This window comes from Hemicordylus capensis, chromosome 3, assembly GCF_027244095.1.
Source record: "Hemicordylus capensis ecotype Gifberg chromosome 3, rHemCap1.1.pri, whole genome shotgun sequence".
In the NCBI taxonomy this organism is placed as follows: domain Eukaryota; kingdom Metazoa; phylum Chordata; class Lepidosauria; order Squamata; family Cordylidae; genus Hemicordylus; species Hemicordylus capensis.
This window is the reverse complement of record NC_069659.1, coordinates 112,108,004-112,131,157: the sequence shown is the minus strand read 5'-3', so window position 1 is coordinate 112,131,157 and position 23,154 is coordinate 112,108,004. Positions and strand designations below refer to the sequence as shown.

General features: G+C 42.7%; 1 protein-coding gene across 2 annotated transcripts in view; it reads left to right on the top strand.

Annotated features, from left to right (window-relative positions):
• Nucleotides 1-23,154, top strand: part of PHEX (phosphate regulating endopeptidase X-linked) — a 178,266-nt gene that overhangs the window by 128,534 nt on the left and 26,578 nt on the right. For both annotated transcript variants that reach the window (XM_053305270.1, XM_053305271.1), the window contains one exon: nucleotides 14,729-14,787. In XM_053305270.1, the coding sequence (XP_053161245.1) occupies nucleotides 14,729-14,787 (59 nt within the window). The remainder of the gene's footprint in view (nucleotides 1-14,728; nucleotides 14,788-23,154) is intronic.

The window sequence follows — 23,154 nt, the reverse complement described above, 5'->3', positions numbered from 1 at the left end:
TTTATTGTCACTAAAGCCCTTTACTTGTAAAGGGGAATCTTTGCAGTATTCCCCTTTACATGCATACTCCTCAAGCTGGCTTGTGAGCTGGCCTGGGCAACTCAAGGCCAGACCAGGTCCAGCTTGATCAAGCCTGAGCCACCTGGGGTGGCTTGAATCTGAACTGGATTCAAGCCGAACCAGGAAAACTGGCTCTGTGCACATCCCTATTCTAGATTAGGATTCTAGATCTTGCCTCCAGTTCAGTGAGGTGCATCCTCCCTGCTGGAGGCAAAAAGAGCTAGTGTCTGAGAGGATCCTCCCAAATTCACCACACACACAGGATGTGTATAGTACACCTGTATCATGTGTGCACTGTTGCAAAAATTACCAGCACTGGCTACTCTGACAGTGCTGATCATCTTTTTGGAGAGGGCTTTATTCAAGTATCTTTTGCCTTCTCAGTAGCTGATCAATATTGATAATGTTTGATGAGAAATGAGGAATGTGCCCACTAGCAAGCATAAGAAAAATCTATGAACTGGGGCTTTTGCCTCTGTGACTTATTATAGAATTCAAAGGTATTAGCAATTGTGATGGCAGTGTTGTAATTATTATGCAGGCATACATTGTAAGAGCAACCCTGAAGGGATCATTTCAAGACTTTTCTGCACCATAGATCAGCAAAATACATTATCTGTAGCTCAGCAGAAGTTTCCAGAGCAATGAAAAAACATTTGCTCTTTTGTCAAAGAGGAGATAAACACCCTTGATTCTTCATTCCTGTGGAATTGGCTATTAGCTTCACTAATATACCCTGAAGAGGTTCTTAGTATAATGGAAAATGTCACCAAAGGTGAAAATAATTGGCAGATAATCTCAAAACAACAACAACAACAACTGCTACTACTACTACTACTACTACTACTACTTTAGGGCTGTCCCCATGAATCTTCCCCCATCTCTGGTATACTCTAAACTGAAAGGAATTGCTTCATAACTCAGCAAGTGGTAAATGCAGTTTAGCTTATTTTATTTTTACCCTTCAAGGACTGTTTAATGTAACTTCTCCCTCACAATCTTCATATTTATGTCCCTTAACTCCCTGTCCACTTATTTTTAAAAAGAACAAAAACAAATGGTTGGCCAATAGGGAATGAGAAGAGAGCAGTCCCCTGTGTCATGACATGAGCAGGGGCAGAGCCACCATCGAGCAAAAGGGTTCTAAGAACCTGGGTGGCTGCCCCTCAGGGGCTGTGCTGTTTGCAAGCAAGCCCTGTCCTGTGTCTGATGTCAGATGCAGGGGGTGGGGCTTAGCACCTGACATCAGACACAGGGGGCGGGGCTAGGGGCCACAGCGATGGGCTGGACCCAGGCCACCGCTAGCCTCCCTCCGCCCCTGGACATAAGCATAAAGTACCTACCTCATTTCAGCCAGCTGATATCATTAACTCCTCTAGGATAGACCAGTCAGCCCTTTAAAACTAGTCAAAGGCCCTGAATATCGTAGGAAGCCTGGGCCTAAAGGGAGGCAATGAATCAAATGCAAGCACATAAGCCTAAGAATTTCCACATTCATGTCTACAGTAGTACACGTTGCATAATTTGGTGTCTGAACTGGAGAGCTGAAGTATTATATGATAATTATAAACATTTTGATTCCACCTCTCCGCTTTAATTTCTGAGGTGGCACAGAACATAATTACAATCGATATAAAAATAAAACCAAATCACAAACAAACGACAGTATGAACAGCCAGCAATAAAACACAGCAAATGTCATAAAGGCAATACAAGCAATAAAAGCAGCAGATGGTAAAACAGCACAACAATCAGAAAAACTTAGCATGTGTCTAAAAGCAGTACTAAAGATACATTTAAAAATGTCCTAAGCACCATTAGAAACTTGTATAAAAAGAAGCATTTTCAATCGATGTTTGAATGCTGAAAATCTATATATATAATTCTTCTGGGTGTGCCCAGGAGAAATGCGTCCCGGCAGCCCAGCTGATTGGCTGGGCTGCAGGGGGCGCCTGATTGGCTGGCAGCACACCCAGGAGAACGGCAGTGGTGGCCATGGCCGGGGAGCCAGGCGGGCCCGGCTGCGGAGGCGAGGTGGCGGGCCTGGCCGGGCCCGGCCGCAGCAGCACTCTCGGGCCCAGCGGCGGCGGCGGCGGCACTCTCGGGTCCAGCGGCGGCGGCGGCACTCTCGGGCCCGGCCGCGGAGGTAAGGCGGCGGGCCCGGCCGCAGCGCAGGCGGTGGTGGGCCCGGCCACACTAGAGGCACAGATGCTCTGTGCCCGGGCCCACTAGTAGAATAGAATTGTGAACATTGGACCTATTCCCCCCCCCCACACACACACATACGTAAAAGGGCTTGCCATTAGAAGGTGTATGAACATCTTATCTCTCTGTGAATCTAGTCTTTTCCTGTGAATATAGTCTTTTCTTTGATATATCATTCCCAATGCTTTCCAATGGGAGAGTTTTTCTGCATTTTATGGGACATGAATGCATTTTTCTGGGATTTTGGATTTTTGTAGTGGTCTGGACAAGGGCTGGAACCTACCTGCAAAAACGACATGTTTCTAACTTTTGTGGTTTGGTCTGGGAATTTCATGGCAAGGAGGCAGGGAGTGAGTCAGTGAGGCCTTGTAGTCTGCAAGCATATTACTATCTTATCTTGCTGTGAGACTCTAGTCTTTTTCTAGCTCTATGAGGTCTCATTCTCCATGTGTTTCCCCAAATTTTCCCAGATGTTAATGAATTTTTCTAGATTCACTGGAAATTTTTGATAGCCTGGATGGAGTGTGGAACCTATCAGAGAAAAGGCACATTTCTGTCTTTCGTAGTTTGTTCTGGGAGTTTCATGTCAGTGAGTCAGTGAGTGCTTGCAGTCTGCAAGCATATTAATATCTTTGCTCTCTGTGACTCTAGTCTTTTGCAGTATCATTCCCCATGTTAGCCAATGGGGAGAATTTTTCCCATTGGTATTTCCCAGGATATTAATGGATTTTCTTGGGGTTTGAGATTTTTTTGGTAGTTCAGGCAAGGTCTGGAACCTACATGTAAAAATGTCTTGTTTTTATCTTTTGTGGTTTGGTCTGGGAGTTTCATGTCAGTGAGTGAGCCAGCTGCCAGTGAGGCCCAAGTATACATGAATACATACATACATACATACATACATACACTGCTATTTTGTAATTCAACATATAGGCAATTCATATCTGTTGCTATATTATGATTAACTGCTTATTATGTGATTGATTGATAAAGTTCCGGCAAGTTGGTGTCAGCTCTTAGCGACCACATAGATAGATTCTCTCCAGGATGATCCGTCTTCAACTTGGCCTTTAAGATTTCTCTCAGTGGTGCATTCATTGCTCTCATAATTGAGTCCATCCACCTTTCTGCTGGTTGTCCTCTTCTTCTCTTTCCTTCAGCTTTTCCCAGCATTGTGGACTTCTCAAGGAAGTTGAGCTTTCACATAATATGTCCGAAGTATGACAGTTTGAGCCTAGTCATTTGTGCCTCGAGTGAAAATTCTGGATTGATTTGTTCTATGATACATTTGTTTGTTTCCTTGGCTGTCCATGGCATCCTCAAAAGTCTTCTCAAGCATCAAAGTTCAAAAGCGTCAATACGTTTTCTGTCTTGCTTCTTCAAAGTCCAGCTTTTGCATCGATAGAGTGTCACGGGAAAAACCACTGTCAGAATGATTCTAATCTTTGTAGGTATAGACCAGGGATTCTCAAACTTGGGTCCTCAGGTGTTATTGGACTTCAACTCCCATAATCCCCAGCCTCAGTGGCCTTTGGTTGGGGATTATGGGAGTTGAAGTTCAATAACACCTGAGGACCCAAGTTTGAGAATCACTGGTATAGACACATCACAGCATCTAAATATCCTTTCCATGGCCTTCACTGCAACCCTACCAAGTGCTAGTTTGCAGCGTATTTCTTGACTGCTGGATCCTTTACTGCTGATGGCCAGTCCTAAAAGGCAGAAACTATCCACCACTTCTGTGTCTTCATAATCAATTCTGAGGCTGGTTGCTGTACCCGTTGTCATTAGTTTAGTCTTCTTTACATTTAGTCATAGTCCAATTTTTTCACTGTGCTCCTTGACTTTCACTGCTAGTGCTTGCAAATGATCCGCTTTTTCAGCTATCAGAGTGGTGTCATCAGCATAGCGCAGGTTATTGATGTTTCTTGCTCTAACTTTAAAACCACGCTCATCTTCTTCTGATCCTACCACTCTCCCCATGTATAAACATAGGAACATGTTACTGCTTCCTTTCTTGTTTCATTGTGTTCAGAATGAAGCAAGACATAAAACAATGAAAACACTCTCCTATCTTCATACATGGGTAGAGTGATAGCAATTCTTATCTGTTGTCTGTCTTCCATAATAAGACTGAAAGCTCACTAAGGTAGGTTCTTTGTTATGCATTTGTACAGTGTTTTATAGCTGCTTCCCTCATGAACACAAAGTAATCTTATTTCAGTTTAACTAAGGGTTTATTCAGAAACAACTCCATTTTCTCCTTCTCCTTCCCCTCCCTTTTCCTTTCTGACTCCACCCTATCACACACTCTCTACAGGATCGCCACTGGGACAAACTTCTAAGCAACTAAACATTACTAGATAGAATATAACACATCCCACTCCTTTATAACAACCAAAATTACATTAATTTAAAATTCAATGGCAAAGTCTTGGAGTATTTTAGGTGTTCTCCTATCACACCTACTTCTCCTACTTCTTGGCACAGGAGCTGTTAGTGATGACCCCCACCCCCCACCAGAGGATTGCCCATCACATTCATCAGCCTCATCTGAGGTCAAAACTAGAGGCAAGATCAAAGTCCTCTCCAGTTCCTCTCTCTTAAATTATTTGTTTTGGTCCAGAATATGGGGAACATCCCTTTCTCACTTTATAAGGCAGCTGTACTCAAAGTATCCCACCTGAAATGTTCGCTGTTTCACACCCTGTTTCTAATCCACATACAATTTGTATTTTTGTCACTTGTTTATCTGAACATGTATCTCTGCTTCCTCGGAGCAAGATGGCATAGAAAGTCCTATTAGTTGTTGCAAATGGGCAAGTTAGGTGGTAGTTTTATGTTCTCAGCAGTGGTAGCTTTACGTCCTCAGCAAATGATGGTGATTTCTCTGTAGTAGAATGAGAAATAGTTTGAGAAGCAAACAGAGTGACATGGATTGCCTCTTTCCAGGGTTGTTGATGTGTAGTAGCCAGTTGTAAACTTTCTTTCACTAATCTGTTCATTCTTTCCACTAAGCCATTCCCTTGAGGATGATACAAAGAAAGAGTCTTGAGTTTTATCCCATGATTATGCAAGTATTGCTCCACTTCAAATGTTAGTTACTAATTCTTTAGGAAGACCTACCCTTGCAAAAACTGCAGGCATGAACTGGAATGCCTTGTTCGTAGTAATGTTGTCAGCAAATGAAACTTCTGGCTATCTTGAATAGTAATCCACCAGCACTATCACAAATCTTTGTTTTGTGGGCTGGTTATCAAAAGGCCACATTATATACAGAGCAGGTTTTCCCCATGAAGTTTTCCCACCTGGCCTCTTTTCATGCCTCCATGCATGTGCGGAGGTCAGGTGACATCAGCTCCAGTTGGAGCTGCACCACTGCTGCATGGGATGCTGGGCAGAGCACCACGGTGGTGGTTTGCAGTGCCAGCTTTACCACTGGTAAGAAAGAGCTTCCATTAATTTAATGTTAAAGGTACCTCTCACCACCCCCGATGCCGCACTCACTCTCTTCTTTTTCTTCTTTTTAAAAAGCCAGAACACTCAGAATGTTCTGAATGTAATGGGCTTGTTCCATCAAAACACCAAGACGCTGCTGGTGTTTCAGTGGGAACATTCAGGCCATTTTATGTTTTATTCAAAGCGTTCCAAGCTTGGAATAGAATGCAAAACCCATTCTGTGCACACCTCTAGTCACTGAGTGTGTGCAGAACTGACATTTCTCTGCAGAGATAATAAGCTTGTGGTGTTGGAGTTTTCTTAAGACTTTTGTTAGTTTAACATCATGATCCTCAGTGGTTTTGCTGTATACTAAAATGTCCTCCTGAAAGTACGTAATGCCATCCATAGTCCCAAAAATGGCATGTATCATTCTTTGAAATACCAAAGCTGCAAAGGCTAATCCAAAGGGAAGTATTTTGAATTGAAATAGACCCTCTGTTGTAATGAAGGATGTGTTTTTATGAAAATGTTTGAGCAGGATAGGCCAAAGACAAGTACAAAGTTGTGAACACTGAGGCCTCTTTCAGAGTAAGCAGTATTTCACTAATATTGGGTAATGGATGATAATCCACTACCATGTTGGAGTTCGCATCTCTTAAATCTATGCACATTCAAAGTGTACCATTTGATTTCCATACAAGAACAAATGGGAGACCCACGATTAATCAACAGGCTCTTGTGATGTCAGCATGCTATAGTCTTAAAAATGCCTCTTTAAGTGATTGGCACACTGCTATGGGTATGTACACTTTGTGTTGTATGGGTATTGCTTTTGCCTTCATCTGAATTTTATGTTTGAAATGTATCGCAGTGTCAGGAGTATCAGTAAAAACATCTGAGATAGCAGCAATCATATCAGCATATTTTTATTATTTTATTTATTTCTTACATATCTATACCACCCCATACAAAAATGTCCCTGGACATATGGATGCTCCATCATCTGTAATACAGGTTCCATGCTTTTTGGGTCTAATACTATCTGTAGATCTTTCTGATGTTTCCAGCCCAATTTCGAGAAACCTTTTTGTGACATATACACTTTCTCTTCTGCAGTACATCCTTTGTAGAGCAGTGAAGAATCTAATTATGGTAATAGGGGAACCACCATATTCTCATGGGTGGATGTCTGAAGGCTGGAAATGCAGATCTGATGTAGTAAGAGGAGCCAGCATGGTGTAGTGGTTAGAGTGCTGGACAAGGACTGGGGATACCCGAGTCCAAATCTCCATTCAGCCATAAAACTAGCTGGGTGACTCTGGGCCACTCTGGGTGACTCTGGGCTTCTCTCAGCCTAACCTACTTCACAGGGTTGTTGTGAAAGAGAAACTCAAGTATGTAGTACACCGCTCTGGGCTCCTTGGAGGAAGAGCGGGATATAAATGTAAAATAAATAACAATAATAATAGTAAGGAGTTTCTTGTAAATTATATGGGAAATGATAGTGTACGGAGAACCAGAATCAGCCATCATCTTCACTTTTATGGCCATTAAGTTTAACTTGCTTGCTAACTGGTTTGCTTGCTAAGTTTAACTTGACAATGTGGAGAAGCAGGTTCTGAGTCTGAGTCTGTCACACTTAAAAACACTGTCAGGAAGTAGTCCATCTACCTCTTCCTTATCATACAGTGAAGCTCTTCTCACGAACGGTGAGCTTAGCTCAGCTCGCTCTCCCCGCAGATGAGCAGCCACTCATAGCTGGGTGGCTGGATCGGCCACCGACACAGCTGCCAGCTCTGTCACAAAGCCGGCGGGGGTGCGGGGATTGGGGGCCACGTGGCCCCCGGAAGTTGCAGGATGCCCCGCAGAAGTGTGCAGGGCATCCTGGAGAGATCCCTCCTGGTTGGGGGGTGTCTACTCATGTGTCACCATGCACCACGGTGACACACAAGCAACCAAGTGAGGTTAACGGAGCACTCGCTCCATTAACCTCATTTAAGGGGAGGGGGAATTAGGCGGGCTAGTCGCCTTGGGAGCACCGGGCTCACCTGCAAGCCCAGTGGTTCCCACGATCCCTGGAAAGTGGGCTAAGCTCTTTTAACCTGCTTTCCAGGGATTATGGCAATAGCCTCAGAGAATCAGTAATGGAGTGGACTGCAGACTTGCAAACCTTAGCAAACTATCCCCTTTTCTTGCAACTGACTTGCTGTGAGGGACAATGAGCAAAATCGGCTTTGTGGGCAGAGTCTACACATTGGTGGCATTATTAGCTCTTCCTTTCTGGTGCTTCCACTTTCTGGGGCAGTGCCACATGAGAAGATTGAGATTTGAAGGATTTAGATTGAACAACATGGATTTCAGATTTTGGGGTACCAAATTTGGCACAGTGAAGAGCATTTTCCATCGTCCTAGCCATCTTTGTAACTTTATCCAAGGTAAGTTTCCCTTCCAATAGCAGTTTTGCATACAGTTTGGAGCAGTTTTTGTTCATAACAATCTGATCTCTAATCATTTCATCAGTAAATGTCGCAAACTCATAGATTACACTTATGTCACACAATGCTGTGACATATTGATAGATTCACCAGGCAGTTGGGATCTAGACTAGAACTTGTAACATTCAGCAATCACATCCAAAGTAGAGTTGAAATGATCATCTAATGCTTGAAGAGCAGTTTCATAAGAATTGGCATCCCCTTCGAAATTGGCAAGAAAGGGCAAATGATTATATATTATCTGGCCTTCAGAGCCCAGGCAGTGAAGCAATATAGCCTTCTGCTTTGCTGGAGTAAAATCAGGAGTCTGTATTGTGAGGAGATAATTGCAGAAATAGGCCCCCTATTGTTTCCTGGGAAGAGCAGGTTCTCTTGGGGTGGACCAGTAAATAGCCATGCTACAGTTGTGGGATCCGAGCCATTCTGCAGTGGGCAACCAGTGACCAACAAGAGTCTGGGATTTATAAGGGGAAAGTACCTTTAAGTACCTTTAATGCAGGTCAAAAAGCTGAAGAAACAGTCAGCAGCAGCGATAGTAGAAAGCAGTTCAGGAATGTAGGCCAAGTAATCTGTATTTTTTATTTCTCTGTGTAAACCACTTTGGGAACTTTTGTTGAAAGGCAACATATAAATATTCACAGTAGAAGTAGTAGTAATGCAGTGAAATGTGGTTGCAGGAACATTAACAAGCTTTGCAGGCTCACACACTTAGCTAATCTTGTCACCAAATGTTTCATAGCTGCTTCCCTCATAAACACAAAATAATCTTATGTAGATTCAACTAAGTGTTTATTCAGAAACAATTCCATTTCTCCTCCTCCTCCCCCCAACTCTTTTCCTTTCTGACTCCCCCACCCCCACATAAACACCCTACAGGATCTCCACTGGGACAAACACCTCAACAACAAAACATAAAATATTACTACATACAGTACCCATAATGGTGAAGCCTTGTGTGCTTATAAGCTGGTATTATAAACAAAGCGACATACTTCATAATAATAGTATTGTTATTTTAAGAAGAACTAATGGTAATTGTATTTTGGTCACTGTACTCTGAATATGTACTCTTGTTTGCTGACTGCTGTTTTGGATCTACTGCAAGAGGATTTCCCTTCATAAAATATTATGAAAGCTCAACCTAGAATCCTGCAGTAAAATGCTCTAAACATATTAGACTAATTAGGGTTGCACAAATATGTCTGTCTATATAAGCTGCTTGCTCTGTACTAAGCTAGGCATTTATCATAATTTGTCAGCAATCTCTGTTTAAAAGTCTGTTCATGCAAAATTATTCTGGGATGTTTTCCAGCTCTAATTATATAAGGGAAGCAAGCATGAAAAAATCAGCAGAATCCAACTCTATGGCCACATTCGCACATAACATAAAACTGGAGGTCCCTTCACCTCCGGTTTCTCAAACTGCATGTCTAAATGCGGGTAACCACAGTTTAAGCCAAAAATGGATCCACAGTTTCCCTCCCTGAACAGAGAATTGGATCCTTGGTTTGCATTAAGTTTTGCTGCCTGTACCTCCCAGTATTACGTCCAAATGCTGGCTCTACAGTTAGGCTTTTCCCCAACTGGAGTTGAGGGAGGAAGCTCCTCCCTTGCTCTGGCTGAGAATGACTTTGCGAGCTGTCCTTTATGAAAGAAGGAAGCCCATACAGCCAGCTCCTCCGCCTCTCTGCAGTCTCGCTGACTGCAGAGAGGGCACTCTTCAGTATGTCTGGATGTGGGGAGGAGTGGGGGGAGGGGCACAGATCCATGGATCCATTGGACCTGCATTTCTGCATTATGTCCGAAGGCATCCCATGTTTTGAAATTAGTGTGTGGCAAAGCTCTGCCACTAAGACACTGCTAGAGTATGGTCTGTTACTTTCTCAGAAGTTGCATTCTCTACAGTGTTGCCACTTCTGTGTACAATGTACACCTATTTTATGCATGTAAATATAGGAAGTATCAGCTGGTGTTGTGTTGAACAAAGCAGATGTGATACAGGAGGTCTATAAATAGGATCCACTGATTGCTTTTTATTTTAATAAGAGTCGGGGAGATTCAGAGTGGGACCATGGAGGTTGGGAAGGAGGGGATTGAGCTTCTTTCTTTACTTTGTTTATCCTGATTGAGGTTTCCCCTGAAACTGTTTGCATTGTGGGGAAAAAGAGTACAGGCATCATACAGGTACCTATGTTTTTTGTTGCAGGACAATTAACGGGTTTTTTTTTGGTGGGGGGGATTATTCCAGTTGGGAAAACAACATAGGAGAAAGGGTTAACCCCCTCTCCGAGCACCATGGTTTCAATCTGAATCCCATCACCACAGCTGCTGCTGCTACTACTACTACTACTACTACTACTACTACTACTACTACTATTATTATTGATGCAAGATCCTATTCACCAATTTCTTGCATTTTTCATACTTTGACCCTAAGCATACAGGTGCATTTAGTTTTCTTCATGGAAGTTATATGCTTGTAGAAAATTTGTCTTTTGTGAAATAGACCCAAGTGTACTTTCAGATGGCACTCCCACAGCAAACATAAAGGTTATGTGAGCAATTTCTACCTTGTATTACTTGGTTGACCCCAGTCAGCCATTCTCTGCACTTACAGATTTGGACAAAGACTGAAAATAAATCCAGATAAAGTGAGATGCAAAAATATGCATAACATTTGGTCCTTCACAAAAAATAGACTGTGTTAATTAGACAAAAGTGCCACAAATAATTGGGCCAACAATTATTTGTGGAATGCATGTTAAGGGGCAATTCAGATGAACAGCTCACAAAAGCAATCAAAGGATATGCTAGGAGAGTGTTGGGAAATCTGTGGAGGATGCCCCAAAGGGGGTTCTCTTGGGATACCCCATTCTTCTTCATGTATGCTGCGGACTCTATCCTTTGAACCAGCTCTTGGTTTTATTCCCCTCTTCTTTGTCCAAAGAATTCAGACCAATGAAGAAGTTTATAACACAAGTAAAAAATGGGACACGTGAAGAGTTAGGGAGGAAAAGCAGGCTTACATCCAGGCTATTGAGGCACTTCCACAAATTTGCACAAGCACAATGCTGTCACACAAACTAGTAGTGCTAAGTCTAGAGCTTGAGTTCCAGAGTAGTGTTTGCATATGTTTGCACTAGCATAACAAGGTGTGCAATCAAAAAAGAATGTGCGAACTGGTCGACTTCAAGCTGGTCTGACAACAAACTGGCCTGGCTTGAGGTCTTGCCCTTGAGCTGGACCAAGCCCAGTACAGCTCAAAGTTGAGCCAAACCCACTGGGCCAGTGTAGGGCCAGATTGGGGTCCGGGTCACAGGCCACGTAGATGGCCATTGGGTATGCGCAGTGGCCTCCAAAATGGCCCCTGCCACCACAGAGTAGAGATGTGCATGGAAATGGTTCAGCACTCCTTTTCTGGAACGCCGAACTGGTTCCATCAATCAGCATTCGAACCAGTTTGGAGGGTGAGTCCCCCCCCCCTTAAATGACAGGGAAGGTGCAGCCTACCTGTCAGCCCACACCCTGCCACTCCCCCCACCTCCGCTGGTGCTCTCCCAAAAAACATGCGTGCGGGGCTTCAGTGTTCCTCCTTGAATCCCATTCAGCGTTGCCACAGAAATGGCCGGTGTGCGTGTGCGATGTGCCCACGTTTTTTGGGAGAGTGCCGGTGGGGGGAAAGTGGTGGGGCAGGGATGGTCAGGCAGGAGGCACCCTCCCTGCTCCTTAAAGTAACCACCCCCACCTTCCTGGGAATGCACAGAACCGGTTCCATGTACATCCCTACTGCAGAGAGCCCCCAAAACAGCCCGAAACTGACTGGGGGGGGAGGGACATCAGGAAAAATATCCCCCCTCCCATCCTCAACAGCACACCCAGGAGCCCCGCAATGGTGGTAAGTCCACCATTTTTCTAATAAAATAAAATAGAATAAAATTCCTCCCCCAAGCTGGGCCCAAACTGTTTCAGACTAGAGTTGGACAGAGTCTGGCTCTAGTTTGCACAGAACCGTACCGTACCTGGCTTGGTTTGAGTCTAGTTCTACTCAAACCAAACTGGGTTTTCTGGTTTTGTGCACACCCCAACAACCTAATGGCATGCCTCATATGTTTTTCAGGGAACATTTGTGCAAGAGTGCAGTTCCAAGCATCCTGTGACCTCATGCAGCTATGCAGTATTCTTGCATTAGTGCAACTTTGTTGCACAAGTGTTTCATTAGTCTGGATATCAGCCCATGATTTTTAAACAACTATTAATTCTCCTGAATATATATTGTGTAGCAAATTGACAGTTGAGGAAATCTTGGAGGACACCTTTGATGCCCTTTGGTTAAATCTGGCAAAAACTTTGTGTGTCAGAACTTGGGCAGAAAGAGCTTTGAGACAGGTAAATCAGTTAGGAATAAAGAGATAAAGTCAAAGGTTGAGACCATGGTAGAGACTTGAAATGTGCACTGGCATTTTAAATTTCCAATAAAAGTGTCCAGTGTTTCAAATGTGTCCCTGCAGGTCACTGCAAAAGTCATTTGGTTTGTCCTGGGTAAGGGCACCTCTTTATAAGTGGCTGTGCTGCTGCATTTCAAATTAGTTTATTTGGCTCCTGCCATAAATGACTCTGAAATTGGAATGCAGTCAACCCTGCTAAATGTTTTCTCCTGACTCCTCAGCATAGATGTCAGTCATCTTCTGGCTTCTATTATCTTACAAAAATATATCTGTCATCTTATCATTTTATTAGAAAGTCTTTATTGGGGCACAGGAAGGGAACAAGGAGAGGGATGAAGAAGAAGGCAACACTTTCCATTTATCCAAAATACAATCTGCATAGAGAATGATAATTTTCAGTAGATAAGGCTATATATTTAAGATATTCGCATGGCATTGTTCTTTGAGGATTTGATTGATCTCCAAGTTTCCTACTTATTAGAGAATATAAAGAAAGGGGGGAAATTCTTAATGAATATACTTTATCAGAAAAAAGCTTGATTATCTGTAATGGTCATTAAAGGCATTCGCTAAGGATGACATAAAAACGGATATAATTAAGGATAGTACAGAATGGATAGATAGATAGATAGATAGATAGATAGATAGTTACTTTATTTACGGCCAATGGCCAAAACATGGATATATTTCTGCAGTATGTCAGCAACTGTGGGAGAGGGGGCCTAATTCTTTTCTGGTATGTCATTTCCCTCCTAAGAAGTCCCCCCATCCCCACGCAGGGTTTCAAATACATTTGGAGGCCCATGAAAGGGAAAGCCACTGGAGGTAGAGATGTCCGTCTCTGTGTGTGATTTGGAGCAGGGAAACAGGCCAGCTACACACCCTTTGCCATCCAGCTTTCCACTCTCAGTTGCTTTTTCCTGAAAGGCCTTCCCACTTTTTTTTTTTTTTAAAGTTGGGCTATCGTTACATGCATTTGTATACACAATGTAGTTCTGGTTTCATAGAAGAAGCAAGATCTGGTGGCATAACCTGCGATGGCCCTTCAGGAACTTTCTGAGTAGCCAAATAGTGTAGAATAGCTTGTCCTAGTAACTGAGGTCGTTCATAGAACTGGGCAGGCAGGGTGGGGTGGGAGGAAGGCTGGTTGAACTCACCTTTCCCCCAGACGAGTGCTCTAGATCGTTTTGGCATGCAAGCTGCATGCCCACATGACCTGCGCTGCTGGGAGCAGTGTGGATCAACAGAGGCTGGGACAAATTTTCCTGGCCTCTGGATATCCCACAAAGCACCACATGATGAACGCAGTGCCTTGGGGGATTACCCCATCAGACGAGCGCTCTAGGCACACATCTCTGTATCTCCTCGGCTCCGTGGAGCTGAGGAGACACACGAGCCCAGCAGCTGGGTTAAGGGAGTGTGTGCCTTCTCACATTTTAGGTTTAGGGAGCGCTTGCTAAGAGCCAGATTTGGGAGTGGGGTTAGGCTGGGTGGGTAGTGTGGGGATTTGTGTGGATCCCAATGCTCCACACAAACAGCCTCATTGTTTTGAAGGTTCACAATAACTGCTACTAACCACTCATATCTTTGTGTTGCTCTCTGCTTTCTCAAGGTTAATATTGACCATCAGTTACAGGATTGTTTGCATCAAGCTGGTGAGATAATGTGGAGGATTTTCTACTGTGGTTTCCTATTACGTACATTCATTTTCAAATCTGCCAGTTCAGAAGCAGTTCTTGAAATACATCTCCCCCACAAGATGCTCCCTAATAATGACAATCTCAAATCTTATTTTGCAGTGAGCTTATGGCAGGGGATCCTCAGCAGGAATCCTGTACATTTCTTATGTACAAATACCAAAACAAAACAAAGCCAAGGGAGGCTCCGGGTGGGGTGGGGGGCAATTAAAAAGATTTCCAGTAGACAATTGTTCTGAATACTGTCACAAAAAGGAAATGCAAAACTAGAGAGATGCCTTGACTTTTTACATATCTCACTGCATGAGCCCTTTTGGTTTCTTTCACAGATCTTTGTTGTTATGTTCATAAACTCACAGGATTTGACTTGATCTTACTATTTCAACAGGTGGTTTACCAGTCCAACTACTGTCAATGCCTTTTATAGTTCAACTACAAATCAGATCAGTGAGTATTTGCCTTTTTTTTTTAACCATTTAACTTTTTTTTTACATGGGGGGGTACTTTTCACCTAACAGAGGTGGCATCATTTCATGCAGCTTCAAACTTCCCTCCCTCCACACCCCAACATCTTATCACACAAGCATATAAGACCTGGGCCTAAAAGACTAATATTATTAGCTGGTGCTATTATGAGTCTAAGGGGAAATTAATACATTATCATTGCAGCTTGGGAATTGCATGGTCAGGTCCCACACCACACTTGTAATGTTTTTGTACAGGAACTATACGGGATGGGCAGATGACATCTGTCACTCATACAAATGGCCACCGAATGAATGATGCCATCACTGTGGAAGTAACTGTTTTGTTTCAACACCCCATGTGGTTCCTATATTTGAAGGACCGCTTCTCCCCACCCATGTCATTCAGCATAAGAAGCCTTGCTGTGTGTTCTACATTCAGAATTCTGTTTGGCAATGCTGTTATTTCATTCTGTTGTTTTTCTCTGTCTTATCTTTTTCATTTCTTTTCTTGACCCCCCTTTTTTTTTTTGCAGGGGGAGGTCATTTAAGATTAATTAATCTGATTTCTTTAGCTGACTTGGGAACATATGGAAGACGAGCTCCCTGTTCTTGCTAAATTCAGGACCAAGTTCTTGCATGTAGATTCACAGTATGAGAAGTATTTCCATTCTATTACTCATTACTGAATCCCCAAGTATTCTGTTTTAAGTCCTTTTTCATCTCAGCATGATTCGGATCTCAGAGTTGTCTTGCCATAGCACATTAAACAAAGCTGCACCAACAAGTCAGGATTCCTGATGTAGATTTCACACTCAGCTGTGTCTAACAGCATCATGAAGCCGAGAGCTGTCAAATGTAACCAATCAGTCATGGGCATACAAGCAATTGTGTTCTCTATCTCTCCTACTGACCTTTTTGTATCTGTAGCATTTGACCTTGGGATCGTACTGCTCACTGTCTTTTAAATGCTGTTTCAGGAGTCAATGTATTCATGTGGCATGAACAGGTCTTGTTTAGAGATGGCCTACTGCTTTATCTAGGTATTCAAGCAGCATACTAGAGGCACATAGTTCACACCAAGCTGATGATAATCTCATAAGTCACTATTGTGTAGTGAGAGCCACTATGATGTAGTGGATAAAGTTCTGGAACTGAATTGAACTCTTACTGAGCCATGAATTTCACAGGGTGCTAGCTTCTGGCAAATTATGGTCTATCAACATAAACTACCTCACAACATCGTTGTGAGAATAAAATGAGAATCCAATGTATGTTGTCCTGAGGTCCCAAGAGGAAAGGGAGATATAAATGTGATAAATTATAAATAACACAAGAATTGTCATATCAAGATGAAATAGAGCTATCTCAAATTGAATGCTGCCACAATCAAGTTGTTCATATGGCCAGTCAAGTGAGACTTTATCTCCTACAGGGAGGAAAATATTACCAGTTTCTATGGATTAACATATTGCCTGACAATCTCTGTGTGTCCCTTCCCTTCCCATTGCCTTGGGTATAATCATAGATGTAAGGACACAGGGCAAAGAAATTGAAAAGTGGAAGCACAATTGACCTATGAGTCTGCTCAGAGGTGCTCTTACCCCTGGACTTTGGGGCTGAAGTCCAGGGTCTCCACAGGGGGCCCAAAATCTCTTTAGTCTGTCCCAGGCAGTGCAGTTGCTCAGCCGAGCATGATGATGCTTAATTTGCAGTGGGGTGGGGCTTCAAAGCCTTGAGGTCCAGGCTCCAAAATTACCTAGGTGCACCTCTGAGTCTGCCTTCTCTGCATCTGTTGGAATGCCTGAAGTGAATTCATAGATCTTACCCACAGTGGGATCCATGGCTCACATAACTTCTAGAGCTCATTGTTTTTAGTCATGGATGAGAGCTCAAAGTCCCACTGAAAGTTATATGTTAAATGTGTTCCTTAAATTGACACCTTATCTGGCTAAACATGGTACAGGGCATGAATGGAAAAAATGCCATGCTATATAGAATTTTTGTGTTTGGAGGATTGTGCCCTGATCTTTAATTTTATGCTAATAGAAACATGCCATCTTTAACAAATTATGTACATAGTTAAAACTAATATGGAATATAACCTGGGATTTATAGAAGACCAAAGAATTTTGCCAAATATTTTTCTTAGCACCAATGGATTTGAGAAAACAGTTTTTAAAAAAAATTCAGGTATTTATGTTTGTTTTAAAAAGAAGGATGCACATGAGATTCATTTCTGTCTTAAAACAGTGAAGAAAATAATGTTTCAGTATGATCCTGGAGCTCAGTTATTAAATATTTAGAATTAATTCCGGGTGATGTTAGTTCTCCGGCACATGATATCAAAGCTAAGGTCTCTCTTCAGAGACATACCTAATTATATCTTTATTAGATAAGCAAGTATTAAAATTAGTGTCTGCTAAAAATTGCAGATTAAAATCAAAAGGTTTGAATATCTGCACAGCCAATTTGAAATGCCAATGGTGTGCTATTAGTATAATATTGCCCAGAGCCGTTTTGATGGGGCAGTATATAAATAAATTAATTAAATGACTGTTGTAAAGGTTCTAGAAGGATTGTTCTGGTGCATTTGGTACTCAATTAGAAGCTAAGAGAAGCAGGCTGCCATGTTCTTATTGGTTAGATCTGTTTCATATTGCTGCTGGGATTTTCTGCAGGAGGTTCTCTTTTAGATGTCTATGAGGAGTTTGGCTAATCAGAAGCTTATTAATGAGAAATCACTTTTTAAATAGCCCACCAGCTTCCCGATGGCTAATGGGCAGAGCTGTTCTGGAATTTACACGTTCAAGCAGGCTTGCTAATTAGAAGATTCAAGCTGTTCTCATTTTCCTAATGACCAATACTTTTTAAAAAATATTACACGTCATTTTGTTTTTAAATAAAATCTTTGCAGTCCTCCTCTTCTTAGCCTTCTCCACTAATCAGTGTGTGTATGTGTGTGTGTGTCAGTTCCATTGGATAACAGAGATTGTTTAACCAAAGAAAGATGCATCTATAACACTAACATAAGAACAGCTGGATCAGGCCCAAGGTCTATCTAGGCCAGCATTCTGTTTCACCCAATGGCCCAACAAATGTCTCTGGGAAACCCACAGTCAAGAGCTGAGGGCATGCCCTCTTTCCTGCTGTTGCTCACCATGAACTGGTATTTAGAGGCATCTTGCCTCTTAGGCTGGAGGTGGCTTATAGCCCTCAGACTAGTAGCCATTGATAGATTTGTCCTCCATGCAGAGCTGCACCTACTGTAGGTAATTTTGGAGAATGGACCTAAAGGCCTTTGGAGGCCCTCCTGATGCAAGTTAAGCATCATTTTTTATCACGTAGGTTCTTGAGGGCACAAACCACACCACCCAGAACAGACTAAAGATGATTTGAGGGCCCCCAGGGGGTGTGGAGGCCCTGGACCTTGGCCCCAAAGTCCAGAGGTAAGAGCGCCTCTGCCTCCATAAATTTATCTAAGCCAGGGATGCTCGACTTTGGCCCTCATGCAGATGTTGGCGTACAACTGACATCATCCCTGACTATTATCCACTGTGGTTGAGGATGCTGGAAGCTGTAGTCCAAATACAGCTGGAGGGCCAAAGTTGAGCTACCCAGATCTAAGCCCTTCTTAAAGCCATCCAGGCTGGTGGCTGTCACCACATCTTGTGACAGAGAATTCCATTCCACTCCCTCTACACCATGCATAATTTTATAGACCTCTATTATGTCACCCTTCAGTCATCTTTTTTCTAAACCAAAAAGCCCCAGGTTTTGTAGCCTTACCTCATAAGGAAGGTGCTCTAAGCCCCTGATCACCTTGGTTGCCTTCTTCTGCACCTTATCCAGTTCTGTAATGTCCCTTTTGAGGTATGGTGACCAGAACTATACATAGTACTCCAATTGTGGCTGCACTATAGATTTGTATAAGGGCATTATGATATTAGCAGTTTTATTATCAGCCCCCTTCCTAATCATGTCAAGCATGGAATTGGCATTTTTCACAGCTGCCACACATTGTGTTGGCATTTTAATGAGCTATCCACCACAACCCCAAGATCTCTCTCCTGGTCAGTCACCAACAGCTCAGACCTCATCAATGTATATGTGAAGTTGTTATTTATTTGATTTCTATACCGCCCTTCCAAAAATGGCTCAGGGCAGTTTACACAGAGAAAAAATAAATAAATAAGATGGATAAGTTGGGTTTCCCCCCTCCCCAATATGCATCACTTTATGTTTGCTAACACTGAACCATATTTGTCATTTTGTTGCCCACTCACCCAGTTTGGAGAGATCCTTTTGGAGCTCCTCGCAATCTGTTTTGGATTTCACTACCCTAAATAGTTTGGTGTCATCTGCAATTTTTATTTCATTTTTGATTATAATACTTACTATTTCCTTCGCATACTATTTCATTACGTACTTGTTGTAAAAATATTTCCTTACATATTTTGTGTGCCCTTACTGTCCTTTCTGAACATTGGCTGACATGATGCACAATGTTATGGAGCTGTCATGCTGTGAGAACAAAAGCAGAAGAGAGAGCATGCCCTCAGCTCTTGCCTGTGGGCTTCCCAGAGGCATCTGGTGGGCCACTGTGTGAAACAGGATACTGGACTTGATGGGCCTGGGGCCTGATCCATCAGGGCTGTTCTTATGTGCTCTAGGGCTGCTGCAGATTCCTAAGGAAGCCCGGACACTGTTAAAAATGCACAGTTGCTAAAGCAGCACTACCACAATTTTCCTCATTTGTGAAAGAAAACTTTTGGTAGCACTGCTTGTGCTACCTCCCATTCTTAACAGCATCAGGGCTGCCGTAGGAGTCTGCAGAAGCTCCATGGCACAGCATTATGGCTCCTTAACACTTTGCAGCATGTCAGCCACTGATATTAATGATATATGATATATGATATATGCTAATGAGCCCCTGGTGGCACAGTGGTAAAACTGCCGCCCTGTAACCAGAAGGTTACAAGTTCGATCCTGACCAGGGGCTCAAGGTTGACTCAGCCTTCCATCCTTCCGAGGTCGGTAAAATGAGTACCCAGAATGTTGGGGGCAATATGCTAAATCATTGTAAACCGCTTAGAGAGCTCTGGCTATAGAGCGGTATATAAATGTAAGTGCTATTGCTATTGCTATTGCTATTGCTATATGTGTCATGAATAGTAGGATGCATAACCAACTGCCAATTTTAATAAGAGTTGAAGGCATATAGAGAAAGTTCACAACACAGCCAACTGGCTGCTGGCAACATCTGAACAGAAAATTGAAACTATAGTCCCTGTGAGCTGAACTTCGACACTTCCTGGTATGGCAAGCCAAGAGGGCCGATATATTACATGGGAGGTGCTCTAGCATAATGCACAAGAGGTGATCTAGCATAATAGCAAAGAACCTGAGTTTAGAGCTAGCAGATTGGTGGTCCACATCTCAGTCCAGCCAGTTCAGAGTTGAGTGTTATGTGTTGCCACATATCCAGGTAAATCTAAGCCACCCATCCCAAATAGTGTGGCCAGATTTCACATATTTGGTTGCAAGAGTATGTCTTAGATTAATATAATTTTTAACCAGTTCTCTGAGTGACCTTAGGCTGGCCACTCAAACTCCTAGCTTAACCCACCTCACAAAATTATTGTGATAATAAAAGAGGACAGAGAACCATGGGCACCACTCTGAGTATGACTCTGAGCTCCTTGGAGGAAGGGCAGGATAATTCTTTTTAAAAAGATATTGCAATATTAACTGCTAGAGAAGAAATGAATTTCCAAAATGAGAATAGGTTTGATGTGGTCACATTTTATGAGAATCCAATTTCTTTGCTGTTCTTAACATTTCATTAACAACATTCACATGGAAATGGTTGTTATTTTCCTCCATAGTCATTTGTTAAATTTCAGTCCTTAATTTGTAGCTTTTATATTCACTTTCTATTCATTAATGTGAATATTCATTCATATATTTATTTTTCAAAATGTACGATTGCTAATTATATTTGATAGATTATTTTCACAAGGTATAGAGCATGTTATTTCACTGGTAGATATTTAAACAAAATTAAAGTTTAATGAGTTTGGTTAGCTAAGTAATCAATGAGCTAATCAATCTTAAATGCAACCTTCATTAAAACATCCAACTAATTGCACTTAAGTCAAAATTAATTTGGCAACTTTCAACAGTTAAATGACATCTGAAGATCTATTATTAGAAATGAATCTCTGGATTTGATTTGTGGATCAGCTAAATTAGATTTTTAAAAAATCTGCTGGCTAGTATTTATGCATCCACACACATATACATATATATGTACACACACACACACACACGCACACACCCTTTAAGAAACAGTTAAGGTATATTTTGCTATATTCTTTGTTTTCTAAACAGCATTTTCCACAATGTAGTAATCTATATACTATTACTGAACTCAGTGAAGCATGAAGGCACAATGTTCAGACACTAACTGATGACATCCACAGATGGCTGAAGACTCCATGGAAACAATTAACATGCAGTTTTGCTGGAAAATAGTCATTAATTAGCAAAAAAAGAGGTTTTTAATGGAAAAATTTAGTAGAGCATGCATCCACTGGAGCCCATAGTTGCTGACATGATTTGAGCTGAAGTCTCTCTTCAGCCTAAGGAAGTTCTATGACAGCTTCCAATCGCCATGATGTGTGGCATCATCCACTGTCCACTAGAGATGTGCACAGAACCAGGCGGGGGTGGCTTGAGGGGGTGGGGTGTGTCAATTTAAGGGCAGAGGAGGGTGCACTTACCCCTTACCCCGCTTTCCCCCCACCGGTGCTTGGTGTCTGTAAAAGCCTTTGGAGCAGCAGTATACCTCCCTGCCACCCCTTCCCCCTCTTCGGTCTGAAGTGGCTGGAAGTACCAGGCGCACACCACACATGTGTGCACCTGCCATGTACATGCACGCATGCACCCCTGGTACTTCTGACCACTTCTGGCTGAACAAGGGGAAGGGGAGGCAGGGAGGTACACTGCCGTCCCAAAGGCTTTTACGGACACTGAGTGCCGGCGGGGGGGGGGGAGTGGGGGGAGGGGTAAGTGCACCCTCCCCCACCCTTAAAGTGACAACCCCCTGGCTTCAAACATTGACCCCCCCATGTTTGAACCTGTTCAGAGGCCCATAAAAGGGCCTCCGAAAAGGTCTGTGCACATCCTTACTGTCCACCCTCACAGTTTCACAGCCTTTGTTGGTATGTAAAAGCCACTAAGACTTAGTCCAAGTAGTTCATTTTCCACCAGTAGATCAAGACTATAAAAGAGCTGTTACAATAGTACAAAAAAGCACTATTGCATAGGGGTGTGCACAAAACCAGTATGCCTGATTCGGTTCGAGTCCAAATTGCACTTGAACCTGACTGGGCGTGTTTGGTTTTGTGCACACCCAAGTACCCCTGAATAACCCGTGGTTCACTTCAAGTTTGGGAGTTCTACCTTAATTTTTTTTAAAAAACAACAACCCTGAAACTTACTGCCTCCAGGGTTGCGGCCGCAGGGAAGTCTCCAGAGGTCCCCCCTCCCCCCTCCCCCCGCTGGCCTCCCCCGGTGTCATTATGGCCTGGTTCGGGCAGTTTTCTGTTTAGTTGTGGTGGCCATTTTGGAGGCCCACTGCACATGCGCAGCAGCCTCAAAAATGGCCACCACAACTACATAGATATTTATCTGGGTATGCTATTCTCAATGGACTGAAGGTGATACAGGTCTTCTGAATTATTTCTTTTTAAGTCCTATGCATTTTTTATATGAAGCCATCGGTTCTATAACAGCCCTAAAACACAGTACATTAAGCCATGGTTCATCACAAACTGATGATATTGCATTCTCTAATAACCTCCAAAGAGCTGGGCCATTGGTGAAAGCTCCTGCAAATAGTAATGCATAGCCCTTAATAGTCCTAGTTCTTCTCCTGGGTAAGGAGGATGGTTAAAATGGCATTGTCATTGAGTTGAGATGTTTAACAGTCCACATGGCAGAAATTAAAGCTTTCACTTTCAGATGTGCTATGATGATAAAAAAATTGAGATTAAGGAACCCTTGTTTCCAGCACGGGTGTAATTAATTTGTTTTTACAGCATGGAAATAAGCTTTGACAAGTTCCAAACAACAATAGACCATCAGAGGAACTGCAGTCCCCAGAAAATAAGTTTTTATAATCATCTTGTCTCATACATCAGGGCCAAAACAGGTGGTAATGGCAGCAGGGGAACAACAGCTGGCAGACAGCAGATGGGCAGGCCAAAGGAGCACATTGCGTGTTGCTTCACTCGACATGAGTTACATTTAGTGTATCCCTTTAACTGATGCTGTAAGGAAAAGT